The 23097-nt window shown below is 28.9% G+C and overlaps 1 protein-coding gene across 1 annotated transcript; it reads right to left on the reverse strand.

Annotated features, from left to right (window-relative positions):
• Positions 1-1712: 1712 nt before the first annotated feature.
• LOC107462779 (MLP-like protein 34) lies at positions 1713-3040 on the reverse strand. The gene is made up of 2 exons (XM_016081440.3): positions 2764-3040; positions 1713-2240 (listed from the first exon to the last, which is right to left on the reverse strand). Exons 1-2 carry the CDS (start codon positions 2951-2953, stop codon positions 1969-1971), a joined length of 462 nt encoding a protein of 153 aa, XP_015936926.1. The 5' UTR covers positions 2954-3040; the 3' UTR covers positions 1713-1968.
• Between the last annotated feature and the right edge of the window lie 20057 nt (positions 3041-23097).

Consider the following 23097-nt stretch of genomic DNA (forward strand, 5'->3'; position numbering starts at 1 on the left):
TTTGAGAAAAATGTAATATAATTATCATTGTTTCAGATATTTCAATTACCATCATTCTATGTTTTTAATTTATATGTTTTAAATTTCACATCAAATTTAAAGCACTATTTCAATTATTAATTATCAGGATACATTATAGATGGATAGAAAATATGATCAAAAAAATAAAAAAGCCTACTATCGGAATTACCGTCGATGTCGAAATATACTAACAGTAACAATTAAAAAAAAATTCTGTTGATATTACCGTTGGATTAATATGTCGGTAAGATGGCGCGGAGACGTATGATATGGCGCTAACATTACTGTTCGTAATGTTCAACAGAATCCGTTTTCTTACTACCAATATTCTATTGCTACTTCTGTCGGACGCAAAAATCTGCCGGTATCATGTTATCGGTGAGATTTATTCCGTCGGATAATTTTCGACGAAAAATCCGACATTAACCATTGTACCGTTGGATTTATTCGTTTTTTTTATGATACTCAACATTTTTTTTGTAGTCAAGAGTGGGAGACGAGAGGGTGAGGAGAGAGAGGCTATAATTCGAAATGAGGGGAAAGATGGTTTCTAGTTCAAATTTAGGGTAAGATTACCGTCAGATTTATCGGCAGATAAATCTGCCAGTAATAAATCAGCTAATGAACAAAGAACAGTGTTGCACTAATTAAGTTTGCCATCTGAAAAATCTGACTCTAAATCCAACAGTAATTATCGCGCCAATTTTTCTTTTCTCCTTCAATTATTATAGACAAATTTATTGTCGAAAAGTCTAATCTGCTGATAAATTTAACAATACCCAACGTTTTTTAAAATTGATTTATCCTTTTCTCTTAATTTTTTAACAATAAACTTGTAGTAAATCTTTTTTCTTTTTTTTCCCAAATTTATCCCTTTTATCTAACCCATCATCATCCCGATCATCCTCTGATGCCTCATCATTCTCTTCTCTCCACTTTCCTCCCCTAACATGCACCCATCACACAACTCTTACTACTGCCACCTGCCCACCCACCCGTCAACTCCCCACAACACACTTACCACACTATTCCAACCACCAAATCTCACCACTCCCACAGTCCTACCTGGTTAAAGGAACAAATGTATGGCACAATAATTGCGTGAAAGAAGAGGAATTTGGTGAGTGATCCCAAATAATATTTAACTAATTAGTTAAAGAGGCAGAAAAATAAGGCGTAGTAGTGCTTTATTCTTTCATGCATCATCATCATCACATTGTGAGGAAGTGGAGAAGTACAAGCTTTTTCGGTGGTGCATTAGGGGTGGAGAGTTGTGGTTGATGTTAATGTTGTTGATGATTGATGATGAAGCATCAGAAGAAATTTGGAAAAAAAATATTGATCACAAAAAATTGACAATAAAAAAATTAAAATTTATAAAAAATAAAAAGTAAATATTATTTTAAAAAAAATAAAAAACAAATAATTGATATTTGATAAAAGTCAAAATTTTACATATAATTATATTTTTATAAAATTAATAGTCAAAATTATTGGATAACTTAATAAATTTAACTAAATTATTATTTAATATTTATTAACTATCAATTTTATATAAAAACAAATACATATAAATTTTGACATTCACTAAAAGAGAATATACCGTTTTTCTTGACCATTAATATAAGTCCGAAAATTCGTGTAATATATATAAAGGCACCGTAACAAAAGAACCATATAAGTCACCTATATATAAATACACATTCAATTATTTGCATTACACATACACTTTCCAAGACAGACATACATAATTAATGCCAACAGGAAATCATTAATGATGACATACCTACCCATGTTCAATCCCTTGAAACAATGGGTGAACGTAGCATATGACGCAAACAAACCCTTATTATATTATCAGGTCACACTCATTATTAATTTAGATAAGCATTTTAACTTCAAGACACAAACATACACCTTAATTATCATTTTAATGGTTCTGCTGGCTCATGCCTTAACAAGATGAGAATCCATTTCTATAGTGCACTTGTCAAGGTATTCGATGTAGCCATATGGAGCTTCAACATCATTATTGATCTTCTCATATTCAATAGTCCATTTAACAGTGGCACCTCCATTCTCTTTATCAATCACTTGAAAGCTCAGCTTAAAGTCCTTATAATGTTGACTGACATCTCCATCATACAGTTTGTATGTGGCTGAAAGGTTCTGTTCATCCATGGACTCAATAGTCTCCTTACATGTAGTAACCTTACCGTCTGATGTAAAGGGAAACAAAAGAAAAAAATAATATTAAAATATAAAAAAAATATAATTTTAATTTTAATAATACTTGTATATAATCACTGTAATCACCATAAACACATGCATATTATAATTTACAATGAAAAAATGGGTTTAAATATGTTATTTTTGGTTCTTTAAAGTACAGTATGTTTTGATTTCGGCTAATCTTAGTTGTTTTGATCTTGGCCTTTCTTCTAGACATGCTTTATTTGTATTTTTATTTTATTTTATTTTTTTATCATATTTGATGAATAAAAAGGTAAAAATTAGAAATAAAAATAAAATAGAATTGATTCTATTGTTTTAACTATTTTTTATTTTGTCACAAAATTTAAAAAGTAGTAGATATTAAAATTTAAAATAAAAAAATAACTTATCAACCAAACCTTTAGATTGAGAAAGAATATATAAACATCAAATAAAAAATTTTGAGGGTATAGTACTACAATAATTGAAAAACAAGGGACTAATCGATTTATTTATAAGCTTAACTACCTATGACATAAGTCCAGTGTTTAACAGAACCACCAACGCTGTGCCATTCATCACCTTCATGAAGCTTGGCACCATGCACCCTTTCACAAACATTTTGAACATGGTGGAGTTGCTTTGTCATGAGATGGAAGAACTTTGCAGCAGGTGCATGAATTCCAATTTCAATACTAAGCTTACCAGTTAGTGCCATGTCACCAAGCAAGCTAAGAAATAATTAAAGCAGGTGGCAAGTTATATATGGAAAGAGAAAGAGAGATAGATAGGTATTGATGGAGAAAAACCTTATGCCTAGTAGTGTCTTATATAGAAAGCTAGAAACCTAGTTATACCTATATGGAACTAAGGTTCTGAAATTCGGTTCGAATTCGTGGTCGAACCAGTCAAATTGTAAACTAATAGACATTACAGATTGATTTATTAAAAATTTAAAAAAACCGATCTTTAAAAACCGGACAAGAATAGAAAAATCCACCGGAAATTGGTAGATTGGATCAGGCTATTTGCGTTGTGGTTTAGATTGGTTTTAAGTTAAAAATTTATCTGTTTATTTGTGGCATACGGTTTAAATTGGACGAATTAAAAAAAATTCCGTCCTGATCCAATCCAATTTAAAACGGTTTGTATTAAATTGGATTTGCAGTTTTATAAATTACAAAAATTAAATACATATAACAGGTCTTAACATCAAATTTTAAATAATCAATAATAATATAACAAGTCTCAATAATATCTTAAAAAACCAACAATAACATAACAATAGAAATAAAATTATAGGTTAGCTAAAATAAATAAATAAAAATATTTTGAACATAAAATATTTATTAAATAATAATAATATAAAAATATATAACAAATTGAACATGTTATAAGTATAATTATAAATATAATAATAATTAAATAATAATATTATAACACATTGTGCAGTTTAGATTATATTGAATCGGTTATAAAAAATATATTCGAAATTCGATCCGATCCAACAGTTTGCGAAAAATAAAATCTAATCAAATTCGAATTAATACGGTTTTAATCGATTTTTAATTTAAATTGGATTGGATGGATGTTTTAATTTGGATCGGTTTAAATTTTAACATCTTTAGATCGAACCAAATAAAAAACTGGACTATTTTTAAAATATAAAAAACGTGTTGTTTTGGGTTTCCTAAGCAAAAGAAAAAATTAGTAAAAAAGATAAATCGATCCCTGATTTTTTGATCTGCGAATATTTAAGTTCCTGGAAATTTAAAAATATATTTAAGTCACTGATCTCTTCAAAATCTGGACATATCGATCCCTAAGTTTAATTTATTCAATTTTAAAAACTCTCTTACGTATGCATCTGTATCAATCAGGTTAGATTTTTTTGTTGAGTCTGACAGATCCAAATTTTAAAAAGATCAAAAATTTAAATAAACATAAAGAATTAATAAATTTAAATTTTAAAAAATTATAAATTTAAATGTATTTTTAAATTTTTGAATACTTAAAATATCTACGCATCAAAAAGGTTAAAGACATATTTATTTTTTTCTAAAAATTTATAATAATAAAACTCAGATATGAGATTTATATGAACACTGTGTCAAGAGAAGAAAAGTCAGAAAACTGAAACAAGGAGAGAGGTGAAGTGGTGCTGCTATGAGAGAGAGAGAAAAAAGCTGCCGCCGATGAAAATATCTTATTTACTGCCAAATACAAATTCCCATAAATCCCATAGATGATAATGTACCCTAAGATTGAGGTAAATTTAAATAATGAATATTTATATTAAAAATAATTTATAAATAAATTATTTTATATTTAATTATTTAAAAAAATTATTTTTTAAATATAAACACAAAAATAATTTTTTTTAAAATTATAATTTAATTTTAAAAATTATACCAAATATTAATATTATATCTTTATATAAATTAAAAAAAATTATAAATCTATCTAAACGAGTCTTTAAACATTTAGTGTTATATTTGAAACTTTGACTAAATTTAAAGCCCAAGCCCAACAAATTATGCTCATTTCTTTTTTTTAATCCTGATTTATAAGATCTTTTGTCTTCTGACAAAAAATAAAAAATTAAAAAATTAAAAATATTATTTATATATTAAAATTAGTCATTAAAATCTATTATTAATATATTTATGTATAAATATATGTGATTTAATTTATTTTTAATGTGTATTTATATTTTAATATGTATTTTAGATAATTTTATATATTTTATAATTTAATTATTTTGGTTATACTGGTTGAATAACTAAATCAAATGAATCGATTATTAAAATAGTTTGATGATCAATTTGATTTTCAAAACCTTGTATCAAAATTTTGAGATTTAAATTGAACTATTTTAGTTATTGATTCAAATATTCAGTAGTTGAATTGGTTACGTTTAATCATAAGATACAATTGAAATTATAATAAAAATATAAATAAAATTAAAATTATGGATAACCACACAAAAACACAAATATATCATCATAGTCCATAAATCCGTAAGATTATTTGTATTTGATAAATTAATTTCTAATTAAAAATTGATAAATTATGAATATAACTTCATATGTATGTTAAAATACTAAATAAAACAGAATCTAATAAAATAAAAGATAAACTAATTTCTAATAATTTTTAAAAAGATATAATTAGTCCATATTTAAACTAAAATAGTATTATTAAAAAAATAAATTATCTAGAATTTAAAAAATAATGTAAAAATATATCTATTTGTGTTGTGCTAAAATATTAACATTGTTAAATAAAAATATAACTACCCCTCGTGCCAACAAAGGCGATTATTGAAAAATCTATTATGTAAAAGTGATATTGGAAAAATTTAATGCACAATTTCTTTTCTAAAATACGACTCTTGTTTTATATTAGATAATCTATATATATATAAAAAAAACATTTTCTTTAACTTCAACAAGAGTTGAATATAATCATGATTGTTTTATTTTATTTTACTATAACATACTTACCATCATACCTAATTTCAAATTTGTTATTACTACCAATGTTCGTTGCTATTAATACACTTATTACAATAATATTTATATAAAATTACATTAAAAATTAATTTGGATAAACAATTTAATTAAATTAATTAAAAAAAAGTTTAAAACAAAAAATTTATATTAAAAACCGCTTGTATAAATAAATTATTTTGTATTTGAATTTTTATTATATAAATATTTGTTTTAAAATTATTTTAATAAATATAAGTGACAAAATAACTTTTGAAAAAAAATTAAATCTTTTTATTTTTTTAAAAAACTCTTAAATAAATTTTAAAAAAATAAAAAAATATTTAAAAAACTATACCAAATAACATTAAAATAACTTTTTATAAATTAAAAACCAAAAAATTAACTTTTAAAACTTCTTAAACAGATTCTAAGTATATTGGTGTTGGATCCGAAAAAAAATCAATCACAAAACCAACAAATATGTGCCCTTCTCTCTAACCTATTAAGTAGTAACACTTTCTCTCTCTTTTCTTTATCTCTTTACAACTAGATTCTCTCTTTTTTTTTTCTTCTTCTTCTTTTTTTTTTTTATACACCAAAGATATAAGACTCGAACTCGCAACCTCTTAATTAAGTATAGAAAGACTATGTCATTTTAGCTATTACTCGTTGGCCTCTCTTCTCCTTTTCTTTCACTCTATGTTTGTGCATTTTTTACTTTTTTTTATTTCTTTAGTTTTTTCTATTTTTATTTTCAAATTTCAAAAATCATCGGTTCAATTTTATTCGATAGTTTTTATTATGAAATACAGATACTTTTCTGATTTATCGTATTTATATGTCAAATATAATATTTATTGACACTCGTCTGACACATGCGTATTTTCTTTATTTAACTATATCTTAATAAAAGATTAAAAAATTCAGAACATATTTAAACACATCTAAATATCATCACATGTCAACGTGTCTAACTTTATTCTTAATAGGTATAATTGAAATGAATTTAGAAATAATATATATTATTAATTATTAAAATAAAAAATATTTTAAATATTTTATGTATTTTAAAAAGATATTAAAAATAATTAACAAATTATATTATATTTTAATATCAATAAAATATTAAAATATCATTACAATTTATCTAATAAAATATTTTATATTTTATATATATGTCATGTCCTAGTGTCTTATAAGAATTTTAAATTCGCATATTCGTATATCTCATATCGTATCATGTCCTATATCCGTGTCAGTGTTCGTACATCAGAAATTTTTAGGACTGCATTTGTTTACATGTAGGGACGGGATACTAAAACAAGGACACAAATGAACAAAATCGCGTTCGACAGATGAGACATGAATATAAACATTATTTTGTGTCTATCCTGATAAGAAGGTAACAAAGAGACACTAATAAAAAACACAATTTATTCTTTATTTTTTTATTATTTTTATTAATTTTTTATAATGATATTTTTTATTATTATATTTTTTTCAAAATTTTTTAGATGAAAAAATAAAAATAAATTAAATTTTCATAATTTAATTTATATTTTATTTTTAATATCTTATCTTATTATATTTTCAAAAATAAATATAGCCTAGGTAATTTTTTTATTTGATCGCAATTTTTGAAAGGGAACACTTTTTTTAAAGTCGAACCATATTGGACATCTATTTTCGACTGAACCGGTTTGACCAGCCGGTTGGTTTTTGGAACATGGATACCTACTCTATCTTCATTTAATTCAGTTGTTACATATTAATTGGCTTCTTCATTTAATTAATTAATTAATTCTGATAGTTTTTTTTTGATTAATTCGTCACGAATCTGAGTTTTATTTAAAAGATTGTTGCTGGCTAATAAATTGCTGCATATATAAGGCGAGATTCGAACCACGACACTTGTTTAAATGGATAAGTGAATTAAACACTCGATCAACTCAAGTTGGTTATTAATTCTATGATAGTTGGCTTCTACATTTAGTGGCTTCTTAAAAGCTTTACTTTAATTTGAAATATTTTCCTCCGTATCTTGCGATCGATAATATAGTCAATCGTTTAAGACAATGACAAAATAACTATAATTCTTTCATCATTTTTATATATGTGTTAGATTAATTATAAACAGAATGGTTTTAATAAGTGACACTTTTTTATTATATATATATGCCCAATATACAAAAGTTTTCCATTTAAAAATAAGTATTCGATATCAAAAGTTACTTACTACTCCAGTTTCTGTCTACCACTACCGATCACCACTTGAGAATTGAGATATTCAATACCAACCATCAAACCATGAGAATAGTAATATATATTTAATTACATTTAATTAAGTAAGTGGAACACTAAATACAATTAGTTTTGCATAGAGAGGAGCAAACATCCTCTACAAATAACTTTAAATATTCATCAATCAAACAACCTCTCGTCGTTACTTTTTTCAATAAATTGAATTCTTAAATATCTAATCATTCACAACACTACCTACCTAGGTTTATTATGTATATTTTGTGCAGTAAATGATAATTTAGTTTGCGCTTTCCGATTAAGTTACGCAAAGAATTGTCTAGAAAGATTAAATAAAAAAATGTTTTCCTATTTATCTTAATAATTTGTGGTCAGACAACACTTAAGATGACCATGTGAAGAAGGATAAGAGTGGTTATAAAGGAGATGAGCGTGAATCAATTATTGTGTTTTTTTCCCGATCTATTGCATTGATTGCTTACTAATTCTAGATTGTTTTCTCTCTCTCTCTCTCTTTATTGGTGATTTTGATTTTTCACATAATTTCTCTTCAGTCCAACGATGAAGAGATTAATGCAAGGGCAGAGCTCAAAATTTTTTTGGGAGGAATTAATATAAAAAAATATAAATTAAAAAAATTTAAAATTAAAATAAGATTAATTAAAAAATTAAAAATTTATACATATAAATTATGAGTCTCGTTAAAAAATTAATAAAATATTTTTACAATATGTAAATAGTTACCACCACATAATTTTTTTTATTATACACATTATACATTATATATATTGGCTTCTCATACTTTTTTATAAATTATTAATGTAAAAAGAGTTATTGCTCCTCTTTCTTCCAACGTAGTTCTATCGCTGGACTAATATATGACGGATTTAAATTTCATTCAAAAATTTATTATTAATCAGTAAGTTATTATATATAAAATAAAATTTAAATTTTTAATATTTATTTAAGCAAACAAGTGAATTAACTATTTCATCAATTTCAATTAATTTCTATCCTCGTTGATCATGCATGTATTATATTATATTATATCTGCTATATACTGTTACGTGTACATGATTCTGTGACATGCATTATTGGTAATATTATATATATGCTTCATCGATACACATATCATGCACAAGTGGCATGCATCAAATATAAAGTGGATTATAATTTTGTTTTGTATCCACTGCGCATTGTTTAAATTAGGATTTAGTCCTTTTCTAATATTTACCGTGTGATTACACGACTGTCCAAAATTTTTAAACATAGATATTGGCTGTACAAATTAAATTTATACATATTGAAAAGTATGTTGTTATTATTGACTCATTCTGTTTGAATCTCATTGGTGTGGTGGACGGAATAAATCGTTGGGACGAAAAATATTTTCGCAATTAAAGGCGAAAAGCTCACTTTTCGTTTGGTATGGTAACACTTGTCCCACATGCAGCAGTGACATGGTTTAAATTGTAGGATAGAGTAAATAAGTAGAGTGAACACCAACGAAAAAATGTTAAAGGGTGAGGGAAAAAGATGTTAAAAAGAAGAGAGTTGGAGAAGATCGATGAAGTTTGAGAAATAGAGGAGAAGAAGAAAATACTAGTGGTGCTCAAGAATTTTTTTTTTCTTTCCGGATTAGTTCTAAAACAACTCTCCAAATATCTGATTTTTTATATTATATAATGAATATCTGATTCCAAATATCAATGAGATTGACATTTCTTGTCTCCAAATACAGAACTATATTGGAAACGGCATTCAATTTTTATTCTATTATATTATTATCACTTAAAAAAAAGCATTTATTTAAATACACTTGAAAAATATAGTTAAAAGTAAAAAAAATGATGTTTTAGATTACGACTACATTTTTTTGGGTGATTTTTATTCGATCGTTGTCTATTTTCAAAGACCACGCTTTTCTGCACTAAAAATTACGTTTTTAACGTTTGAAAATAGAGTGCGCTTTTTAAGTAATGCTGTCTAGGATCAAAAATTACGCTTTTCAGCGCTACTGCATCATTTATAAAATGTAACCATATTGTTTATCATAACTACTCTATATAAGTGTAGTCTTAAATCTTTATTTTTTTTAATTTTTTATATAACTATAACTACTCTATATAAGTGTAGTCTTAAATTTTTCATTATTTTTTGTATTTTATATATTATATATATAAATAAATATATAATTATGTTAAATAATTTTTTAAATAATAAAAATTATCTGTAAATAAAAAATATATGTATATTCCTGTTAATAGCAGCTTGGTATTAACGAACTTTAATTTTCTAAACTTCTGTGGTTACATATCTTCCACGTAGCTTCACCTCGGAACCGTGATAGATGATTCAGCAAAATTAAACCGAAAATAATATAAACAACGCCTGCAGAATATAAATTTAAGAGGAGTAATAGAAAATTAGTAATTTTTGTGATTTATAATTATTAAATAATTATTAATAATATTTTTAATAGTGTAAGATTTTATTTAATAATATAAAATTATTTATTTTTATTTTATTAATTATATGTTAACTAAAATTTAATAAAATTGACTGTTCATGCATTTTTTCTAAATTCAAATGATAGACAGCATCACATGAGTCATGGCATGACACAGCTCCAATAAAAGTAAACGTACTATGGTGATTAAAATATAATTTAACCACAATTATCGTATCGGGACTACAATAGGTCCCATCAAGATTGCAATGATGAATACAATAATAATTAATGGAAAATGTAAGGAAAAACGTCATGAGATCTTATCTCTCTCATCGATACGAGAAACAGTCACCGAAAGAAGCTATGAGGATCTGGTGGGTAAAAGCACTAAGAAGATCGAGATGAATAGCAATGAAAGAAAAAATGAAGACCTAGAAGAAAAAAATTATGGTCCTAAAGATGTAGACATGGATAAGAAAGAGAATGAGAATATGAGAAAGACTATAAATCATATTGGTGAGATTCATAATCAACCCCTAAAAGTCTCATATAGAGACTATTTAGTGACCGATGGTATATATGGACTGGGGGTATTTAAAATTGATCCGAACCGAATAAAAACGATCAATTAAATAAAAAACTGAAACTAAAAAATAAAAAATAAAAAAATCATGTTATTGTTTTTTTTGTTCGATTCAATTTTTAATTTTGATTGTAAAAATTCTAATTGAACCGAATCCATTCACATAAGAACTAACAAAAATAATGATTTAGCTGTAAAACATAATCAGTATATAGTCAACTATATTGCTGCATTATTTATATTTTTATAATATTTTTTAGAAGACAAAATTTTAAATTACCTGATTCATGCAAGTAGTGATTAGAGCAAACTATGTTGCTTTTCAACACCTTTATTCTTATTGCTATGATTTAGTCAATTTGTTTATCAGCGTAAATTTTGCATATTATGATTACTATGGCTATCGTATTATGGCTTAATTTTGTTAGGCACGGATGGCTATCATTTTACATTTTTATGATTATTTCGTATTTACAATTCTGTTTTTTTAATATTTTTTTTTCTAATGATTGTATATTACAATTCTGTATTTTCAATGCATTTACAATTGTGGTTTTCAGTGACTTTATTTTTCAACGTATTATTGTTATTATTATATAATTGCCTTTTGATTTTAGGTTAGTTTGCTTAAAAAAATTTTACTATTTTACTGGAGAGAACACCAAAATATAGTTATCTTTACTGAAAATTTATTTTTGTTCATATTGTAATTTTTTTTGTCGTTGAATTTTATTAGATCAAGACTTTTGTTAGTCATTATGTATTTGTGTTCTATAATTTCATTGTTATAACTTTGTGAAATAGTATGGTAGATTTTTGTTTGAATTGATTGAAAAAACTAAACAAACTCTACCAAACTAAATCGATTTTAATTGGTTTGGTTTGATTTAGATGGTCTCAACAAAAAATCGAACCAAATCAAACCGCAATTTAATTAAACGATTAGATCAGATGACTTTTCTTTAAAAAACTGAACCAAACTGCACCGCTCATATTAAAATCATTGGACAAGAGAATTAGTCTACAGGTGATGGAACACTGGATTATTAGAAGATGGGCTAAAAAAGAGAGTGTATGAGTTATGGACTTGGAAGAAGGTTTCTTCCTGGTACGTTTTGCAAATCAGAATGAGTACAATCATGCTTTGTTTGAGGGTCCGTGGGTGATTATTGATCATTATCTACTAATACAGAGATAGAGGCCTCTCTTCATCCCTCAAGAAATAAAAGTCCAAAATGTCGCAGTTTGGGTGAGAATTCCAAATTCTCCCGCTGAATTATACAATAAGAATTTCCTATGGAAGGTAGGAGATACCTTAGGGACTATGCTAAGGGTTGATGAATTAACTTCAATCCGCTCAAGGAAAAAATTTGTCCGTATCTACATGGAAATTGACCTGCGAAAGAAGCTGGTTCTATCATTGACTGCACTCAGGAAGGACTTTAGATTGGAGTACGAGGGATTTCACCAAATTTATTTTTCTTGTGGGAGATATAGTCACAAGATGGATGTTTGCCCAGAAAAGATGGTAGAAAAAGATAGAAGTAATGCCTTTATGCCACAAATTGATAGTAACCAGGAGCAAAATAATGGTAGCGTCGCCGTACAAGGTGGACAACAGCAAGACGACAAGGAGGGCCCAAAAGAAAAAGAAAAGATTGAGACAAAAAAATCTGGAGAAAGATACCAGAAATCAAGCTTTTGGAGCTGATTCAGATAATTTGAAAAATGTAATAATTGAAAAAGAATCTGAGGTCACAAATAAGAAAAATTGCTTTGGACCATGGATGGTAGTAAAAAAACTACAAAAAAGGAACAGACTGAAATTAGGAGATGCTCATAATTATCATAAAGGAGAAAATCACTCTTCTAGATTTGAAGTCTTCTTGGGAGATATGGATCCAAGTGAGGAAAATTAGAAAAATTATGATAATCGTAATCAAATAGGTAATCAACAAGGGAGGGAAGAATTTTAAAAAATAACTATTAGCATGCCACAAATGGAAAGAAAGTTTTAAATCAGAGAATGGGGACTAACAATAACAATGACGGCAAGACTATTACGGGGAAGAAGAACAAGATGACAAAAAAGAATATTTCCAATTAAAATCATATAGGAAGCACGAAGCAAGACAAAAGGAACTGCAGCTGCACACAAAAAAAGATGCTGGTTATCAAGATCATTAAGATCAATTCTATAGACTTGCTAAAGACTTCAACGACAACAATCAAAATGACATTCCGTCCTCTTCTAAAGACATCCGGAATCTAAACCCACACCCTATAGTATAAAAAAAATCTGGAGGGAGTTCATAAGGATTAGGAATCAAGGCACTTTTAGGAGAAACCGCCAGAAATAGAAAATTCTGTTCAAGATGATGTTAGGTTGGAAAATTATATTTCTATCCAAGGTGATAGTTTCCAAAATGAAAATGATGAAGGTTCAGTGTTACCCAGCCCTATGGAAGCATAACATGTTTCCAATTGGCTTGGAACCAAGAAGTTTTTCTCTCTTGCTTCAGTTTTCGTTAGTTCTTATTTATTTATATTTATCATGAACGTTTAGCGACAATTTTACGAACGATTGCCGCAAAATATTGATTTGGCGGTGGTTATACTAGCGGTTACTGAAAACCGCCGCCAAATATAATCCCCGCGCCCATAACCGTGGCGGAAGAAAGAGCCGTCGGCCTTTGATTTTGCGGCGGTTTAAAATCGCTGCTAACTATAAAAAAAATGCTGGTATTCTGCGCCTCTGCCGTAGTGGAAGAAGCAGCAGAAGATGAGGAGGAGGAAGAGGAAGATGAATTATGCAAAACTTATTAGCACATATACACCAAAAATTCTTAAAGAATACACTCAAATACGTTTGTGTAATACCCAAATTTGTTGCAAATATAGAAAAATATCTTCTCTAATGCTACATTTTTTTCTTCTTTTTTCCCTTATTTGTTCCTTTCTTTTAGTTTAATGAATGTAAGTTCATCATCTTTCAAGTAATTTTGTACCATTATGAGTTTCTTCTACTTTTTTGTTTGATTTTTTTTTGTATTCTTGTTAAAAGATTAAAATAAGAAGAAACTTGAGAATATAAAATAAGAAAAAAAAGCTGAATAAGAAAAAAAGATGATGATGATGATGATGATGATGAAAAAGAAGAAGAAGAAGCACCAGAAGATGAGGAGATGGGAGAAGAAAAGTTTTGAATTATGCAGAACTTATTAGCACACATATATCGAAAATTCTTAAATAATACACTTAAATATCGTGTTACATCCAAATATGCTGCAAATACAAAAAAAATATTTCTTTAATGCAGAACTTTTATATTACATTCAATTCAAACCATCAACGATGAACAAGAATTTTCACAAACAAAAACAATAATTAAAAACAATAATCAATTTTGTTCTGGTTCAATTGACAATCTGAACTTAAATTATTCATTATTTTCAACAACGAGATAACTGATGATAGAGAAGAAGGAGAAAAAGGAAGAAAAAAAAGAAATTTCAATAAAAAAAGAATGAGAAAGAAATGGTATTAGTGACGATAATAACGAAAAAAAAAAAAGAAAAAAATATGCAATAATAACACAAAAAAAAATATACGTGTGTGAATATAAATAATTTGTATAAACTTATAAAAATAACTTGTATGCGAAAAAAAATACTTTTAGTAACTAAGTCATAATGATATTCAATCATGCATGAACCCACATATTTAATATCTTCAGAACTTGTTAGCTTTAAAAGAATTTATGATTGAAGTGCCTGCATATATGTGGCCATCCTCCTCCCGATAACGGCGGACATGAAGGGAGGTTGAATTCCCATGCATGCTTAATTAATTTGATTTTTTCTGATCTTATCCTTGTTGATAGCATATTATGGAGACATAATTTAAAATTATTTTATTTAATTTAATATTTATAAGATAAAAATAAATTTTTTTAGATAAATAATAATTTTTATAAATAATATAAACATAAATTTTAAAATTAGTCTAATAAAATAAAAACACACTTTATCCTCAAATTAAATTACCCCTTAAATCCTAATTTTTACAATTCTAATTTTAACCATCCTATTCCTACCCACTTTTTGACCCCTGAGTCGCAGCCACACTCCGGAAACCACACTACCCACACGCTCCAACCGCAAGCTTCATGTGCGTCCCCTCACGGTGCTCGGGCGCTGCTGCCCTCATCCCTCCCTCATGCCACCATCGACCACCGTTCGTCACGGAAGAGCTCTCGCTCACCGTCACCACGCCACCAAGCTTCCGCACACGGTGTTGCAGTTGAACGCATCGATGGCAACGTTGAACAGCCCGCAAGCTTCAGGTTTGCTCCCTTACGGTGCTCGCGCGCTGCTGCCCTCACCCCGCGTCCCCTCCCTCATGCCACCGTCTGACGCCGGCCGTTGCGGAGGAGCTTCCGGTCTCCGTCGCCACACCTCCAATCTTCAGCAAGCTTCAGGTTTGATTTCTTGGACTGCTATGGAAGATAAAAACCCCTGTTTGTTGCTGATTTCCTATTTTGTTACTATGTTGGTTTAGATATTTTTTGAATTTGGGTATGGTCTGACCAGGCATTACGTTAGTCGGCACGGATGTTCGACTGGCTTTGGATATTCGATTTTCATTCCTTAATTCCAATACTCACTAGTTTGTAGGATGAAGAACGAAATCAATTCTTAAACAATAATCAATGCATTAATTAAGAGTAGACAAATATATAATTATTAATCCATCAAAATAAACTGTAATACCCTTAATTTTAGCACTCCATAATCGTACTAAAAACTCATGTGTTACCTACTTCTTTTCTTTTAATTCCATACTATTTTATTTAATATTGAACATTCGCGAATATAAACCGAATCCCTAAGGTACCAATAACGCAGAATCTCTAACAACCTATATTAAAATACTGATTTTCAAAGGTTCCGAAAATAAAAACGCTTACTAAGAAGGCAGGGCTCCAGGGGTGGTTTCCCGCAGTCATAGCCACGGCGGCGCAGTCCAGAATGGCGACGGTGCATGGCGGAACAACGTTCTTCACCTCCATTGCGTCCTTCTTCTCCTCAAGCTCTATTTCTTTCTTTGGCGCTCAAGGATGATAGCGAGCGTGGCTGAAACGACGTTGATCTCCACTGCGACAGTTGCGGCTTGCAGCAGCAGGGACAAGTTTGGCACCGGAAATCTGACGAAGCTGGCGACGACGAGCTCTCTCTTGCGCTGTCTCTCTTCTCGGCTCAACTCTGATTCGCGGTGGCACTCTCTCTCCCTCTTCCCTTCGACGGGGACGACGAGAAGCACGTTAGCTGGGAGTGGTGGCGGCGGCGTTGGACACAGTTTCTCTCCCCTCAGATCTCTCTCTTTTCCATTTTTCCTTCTCTGCAGATCTCAATCTCTCTTCCCCTTTTCTTTCATCCTTTGGTTTCTTTATGTTTTTTCTGAAGCTGTGTTGCGTGTATGCAAGGAAGGGGTAAGACAATGGGTGAGTTAGGTTAGAGTTTGTAGGTTCAATTTGAGAATTTTTGGGTAGTTTAGGTAATTTTAATAAAATTAGAGGTCATAGAATAATTAAAATCAATTTTAATTCAATAATAATATCTATAAAGTACTATTTAATTGTCAATGTGTTAATTGACTATTAACCAAGTAATTTTAATTTAAAACTAGAGATAATATAATTAATTTTCTTTGCTCATAAAAATTAAAGTATTAAATTCTGAAATCTCAATTATTTAAACTAAATCATACAAAATTATTATTATTTTACAATTATTAAACTTTAAAATTTAAATATAAAAAATAATTCGATAATTATAAAATCAAATAAAACCTTGAATTATTTTAAACTCAATTAATCAAAATTTGCTTTAATTATCTTTAATAAAATAATTTCTGAGATTTAAGTACTTAATGCATAAATAAATCGAAATTAACTCATAATAAGATTTTCTAAAAAATTATGAGTCTTATATAAATAGAGCTCATAACCTTAACAGTGTAGGTTTAGTTACCTATAATATAGAAAATTGAAATTCTCGTAGTGCAAAAAATTGAAATTCTAATCTAATGTATAAAATCTAAAACTAATGAATGAGAGAACGGAAGGGAGAGTGTTTTTTTCATCAGAAACGGCGTTGCTTCTTTTATAATAGCGTAAAATTGGGCTCTGGGCCGTATTGCTAGAGTTTAGCACCACTTGGGTGGCATTTGGTGCCAGTTTTGATGAAATTTGTGACTGCTTATTGCGAGTGGCGTTTAGCGCCAGTTTCTTGGTGTTTGGCGCCGAGACTCCCGCATGGAATGGTGAGTGGGACACAGTTTGGCGTTTAGGGCCACTTTTAAGGCGTTTAGCGCTGCGAATCTAGAGAGAAAGCGTAAACTATTACATATCATTGGAAAGATCTAGAAGTTAGATTTCTAATGCCACTAGAACCATATCATTTAGACCTCTATAACTTAAGTTATACTCGTTGGAGTGTGAAGAGGTCAGGATTGACAGCATCCACGAATTCTCTTTGCACTTGTCTTCAATTCTTGGTTCCTCCTTGTGAATTTGCTTCTCTTTTCCTAACATTTCCCTCAAGAATCATAAAACCAAGAAAATCAAAGTACTAATAAAATAGTCTTGAAAATCATATAATTACCAAACAAAAGTCATAACTTTTCTACAAGAAATACGAATGAAAAGTGCTTAAGATGCTCATAGAGTGTGCATGGCTTCCTCCTTTTTTTGTGCATCTTCCTCCTTTGTTTTTGCATCTTCCTCTTCTTTCATGTGTGAGGGTGGAAAATTCTCTAATTTACTGGAGTATGAACTCCTTTGATTGATTTCCTCTATTTCTTCCGTAGGTTCTTGCAATGTATCTCTTGAGAAGGAATTTGCTTATTTCTCTGTTAGGTACTTTGTAATCAACTCCACATGTTTCTCTATATTTTTGACATTCATTTTTATGTCATGTATATAACTTTGAGCAGTATTCCTTAATTCTTTCATTGCAAGCTCAAGAGCGGATGGTTCTTGATATGAATCGGGAGATGATGGTTCTTGATATGAATAAAAAGATGATGATCCTTGATATGAATAAAGAGATGGTAGTTCTTGATATGAATAGAGATTATGGTCCTTGGCAAAAATAAGGAGATGATTGCTCTTGATATGAAAAATTGGAGGATGATTCCTGATATGAATAAAGAGATGATGGCTTTTGATGGATGGGACACAAAATGCTGAAGTGTCCTTGTGATTGACTTTTCCAACTAAAATTCGGATAATTCTTCTATCCACAATAATATGATTTATTCCTTAAGTGGGAATAGTAACTCATGTAGCCTCTTTTCATTATATTTCTTAGCACAAAACACCAAATAGGATTAAACACACCATGTGGTAAAAAGGAAAGAAAAGAGAAGAGAATGGAAAGGAATATTTTTTTTGAAGAGAAAACAGAAAAAATAAAAATAAAAAAGTGTCTAATCTAGGTAATCAATCAACTGGTAGTTGTTAATCACAATTAATTCCCGGCAATGACGCTAAAATCTTGGTGTAGATTTTCAAACCATAACTTACCTGCAAGTGCATCGGGTCGTACCAAATAATAACTCAGGTGAGTGAGTGTCAATCTTACGAGGATTAACGGATTAAGCAAGCAGTGGTCAATTAATTATTCTAGTCAGGCATTCAAAATTTAGGGTTTCAATAGTAAATAAAATGAAAACAGGAAAATAAATAAAAGCAAACTAAAATTGGTTAAGAAAATAATATGATAAAGATAATTAAGGTGTTAGAGATATTTAAATTTCTGGATTAACATTTAAAGTCAACTAGCCTTGATTATGCAAAAAAATAATTCATGGCAAATGCTAGGTGATTGAATTTCTATTCCTAGGCAATTCAATCTCCTCTAATCCAACCAACTGTCAATTCCTTGATCAATCAATTAATTATATTAGAGAGATAAGTTTAAATTCTAATTTATAAGCCACATAAACCCTAAAAACCTAAGAATGATGCAGTTATATGTCACGTACCACATTAAATCCATATAATTAAGAATTTGCGAGAAAGTGGTTTCAAGCTGTAATTCTAATGATATAGCTTTTCCAAGATTCAATAGAATTCAAGTTAGATTAGAGTTATTTTCCAATACTCACTAATCCGTAGGATAAAAAATGAAACCAATTCTTAAACAATAATCAATGCATTAATTAAGTATAGAAGAACATATAATTATTAATCCATCAAAGTAAACAGAACTCCTAACCTTAACAATAGAGGTTTAGTTGCTCATAGTACAGAAAATTAAAATCCTCATAGTGCGGAAAATTGAAATCCTAATCTATTATGTAAAACCTAAACTAATGCATGAGAGAACGGAAGGGAGAGTGTTTTTTTTTTATCAAAAATGGTACCGCTTCTTTTATAACAGCGTGCAATTGGGATCTAGGCCATATTGCTAGCGTTTAGCGCCACTTGGGTGGCGTTTGGCACTAGTTTTGATGAAATTCATGGCTCCTTGCTGCGAGTGGCATTTAGCACCGGTTTCTTGGCGTTTAGCGCCAGGACTCCCACATGGAATGGTGAGTGTGACGCAGTTTCGTGTTTAGCGCCACTTTTACAGCGTTTAGCACCGTGAGTCCAGAGAGGAAGCACAAACTATTATATTTTGTTGGAAAACTCTAAAAGTTGCCTTTGTAATTACATTGAAATCGTATTATTTGGATCTATGTAGTTTAAGTTATGCTCGTTGGAGTGTGAAGAGGTCAGGTTTGACAGCATCCACGAATTGTCAAATTCTCTTTGCACTCATCTTCAATTCATGGTTCTTCCTTGTGCTTTTACTTTTCTTTTCCTAACATTTCCCTAAAATCATATAATTATCAAGCAAAAGTAATGACTTTTCTATAAAAAATACCAATAAAAAATGCTTAAGATGCTCATGCATTAGTATACAAATATCATTCTTGATAGTTTGAGTGAAGAATATCACTGCCAAAGACATTCCTTACATTATACTTGATTTATAAGCTCTTCTAAGGATTCAAGAAGAGATTATTGTTCACTTCAAGAAACCTGACAGTCCATGATCCAGGATCATTTCTCCAATGCAACATCTAATTAGCCTCGAAATCAAGACTTATAATTGCTTGGTAATCCTGGAAGAGGAAATAATGTTGTATGCTGGCTTCAGCAGAGGTGCACCTTTTGGTAGAAGAGGAAGTGGTGGAAGGAACATGCATGGTGAAAAATCATCCTACTCAGGAAATTAACCACAATGTCATATTTGTGGTAAATTAGGCCATGTTGCCTGCCTCTTACTGTTATTTTAGTTTGCAGACTACTATTGCGATTCTTCTCTGAGACAAGGCTGACAGAGGCTTATACCGTTTTAAATGAATTTACATTCCAAAGCATGAATCTTTGTCTATTCTCCTATAATTTTAGTTGCCACTTGTGTTTCTTTAGATGTGTATCATAAATGATTTGGTAATCCTTCCTTGCCAATTGTAAAAATCAATCGTTGGAAAGTGTAATTTTCTAGTTAATAAAGAGAACAATACAAGTTCTGTTTGCCAATTTTGTTGCATGGCCAAATCCCATCGTTTACCATAGTCTGCATCATCTAATGACTATGATTATCCTCTTGCTTTGGTAGTTTTTGATGTTTGGGGTCTTACATCTGTTACCCCTCAAAATGGATATACATACTATGTGCCGTTTATAGGAGTTTTTTCTAGGCATACTAGTATTTATTTACTCACTCAGATCTCAAATGTTTCATGTGTTTAAGTAGTACAATGACCACTTTCTCTTTGTCCTTTTGGGACAAAGTCTTCTCTACAACTATTTTTCTTATTAATAGAACGTCATATTTCAGATTATGCCTTTTGGAAAATTTTTGGATGTTTATGTTTTTTTTTTTTTCATTTGTAACCTTATAATGCTTATAAGTTGGAATTTCATTCCAATCCTTGTATCTTTCTTGGTTATGCAATTAATCAAAAGGGTTACAAGTACATAGCAAAAGTATTCAATCAAGCACATGTCATTGATTTTGACCAGTTTTTTTTCGCATGTCATCAATAAGGGTGAAAAATAAAACAATATAATTTTCATAATGCTTTTTAAAATAGCACCTTACAAGAGACTATTCACATGACACAACCATCAAGATTCAACAATTTAACCCTAATTTGGTTTGTATATAAATAAGGCTATACATGGCCTCAAGTGAGCTCCTAGAGCATGGTAAGCCCCACTGCAACTTTAAAGAAATTTGATTTTAATTGTACTCAAAGTGATTCCTCTCATTTTATCAAATCTACACCTAACTTTATTACTTATATTCTCATCTATATTGATGACATGTTAATGACCGGTAACGTTGATAATGATATTGCTAAGAGTATAAAAAATGATGATATGTTCATGAATTTTACTTTTATGTTAAAAGGGCTAGGTGACTTAAACTACTTTCTTAGAATTAAAGTTGTTCATCACTCTTTTTCTCTTATTTCTTTAAATCAATCTAAATGTATTGGTGAGTTGTTATTAGTCAAGGCAAGATTGCAAACTTCTAAAAGAGTGATTACTTCAATGATTAGTTCTATCAAATTAACATCTGAAAAGTTAGTATTTCTTTTAAGGACCCAACTTCCATCATTGGAGGGTAGTAATATGCAAACATTACTAGACCAGATATTGCATACTCAGTTAATAAAATGAGTCAATATATTTTGATTTGGGTGATTTGCGTAATTTTTTCATGCCTATGGTTTATATGAGTGATTTGCCCTTATATATTGTATGATAGAGATAACACTGCTATAAAAGAAAATAAAGAAAGTTAGTTAACAGAGTTAGTTATGTAGAGATGTGAGTTAGCTTGTATAGCAGGTTAGTTATAATTCTGTTTTGGTTTTACTGTCATAATCAATTCAATACACAAACTCAGTTTTCACCTTCATCATTTTCTCTCAATTTCTCATTCTTGCTCAAACTTCATCATTGTATATTCACTGGTTGGTTAATTTTGAAATGGTTTTGGGATGTGATTGACGATTTTGTGTGATTTGTTTTTTCTGTTTTCATTTGAACACCGTAATTGTTTATTACTAATTACACATTTTTTGAATTGAAGTAAACCAAAATATTTGGTATAAAAAAAAAGTAAAAAACAGTCAAAATTTATTTTATTGAATATTCATTAATTCTAGTATTTATTAATTGTTATTATAATTAATAAATACTAATTAAAGTAAGTTTAAATTTTATTTATTTTCTTGTCTTTCTAATAGTACTGTAATGTAAAATATATGTCATGCCTGCACTTCTTGTTTGAGAAATCATTTCATACTTTTTTTAATTAATGGTTATACACTTATACGTGCAGTTTAATTATTTTTTTTGAAAGTTAAGAGTAGTGATTTAGGAAGTACTTAAGGGCATGCTTTAATTTCCAAAATTAACGTATATTTATTAAATTAAAAAATTTAATAAATATCCAAATTTATATTTTTATTTATAGTTATATATTATGGTCTTTATAAATTTAAAAACTATTTTAACAAATATAATTGTCGTTGTTTATACTAATGAAAAATCATTTTTAGTTTCATATAAACAAATACTAGTGCTACAGATTTTAAAAAATTATATTTTAAAAATCAGCTTAATAAAATATTTCAATTTTGAAAGAGAAAAAAGTTTAGAGTATGATTAATTTGCTCATTTTCAGTAAAAAGAAAAAAGAAACTTGAAAGTATGTAAAAAATATTTTCGAAAAGTCACATGAAATTGAAAACAATGTTTTTGTGTTTTAATTTTAGATATTTAAGTTTAAATATTTTGGGTTGAAAGTACAGTATTTGCATTATACCACAAAGAACTAATGTTTTTCCCCCATAATGCGATACTTTATTTAGTGGGTTTTAAACAAGGTGCGTGTAATTGATGAGAGTTCAATTCCATCCACTTTCATTTTGAGGTTTACTTTTAATTTGTTATTATTTTGTATTGTTATCTCTTTATTTTTAAAATAAAATTTATGAAAGGA

This window comes from Arachis duranensis, chromosome 8 (genome assembly GCF_000817695.3).
Source record: "Arachis duranensis cultivar V14167 chromosome 8, aradu.V14167.gnm2.J7QH, whole genome shotgun sequence".
NCBI lineage: Eukaryota > Viridiplantae > Streptophyta > Magnoliopsida > Fabales > Fabaceae > Arachis > Arachis duranensis.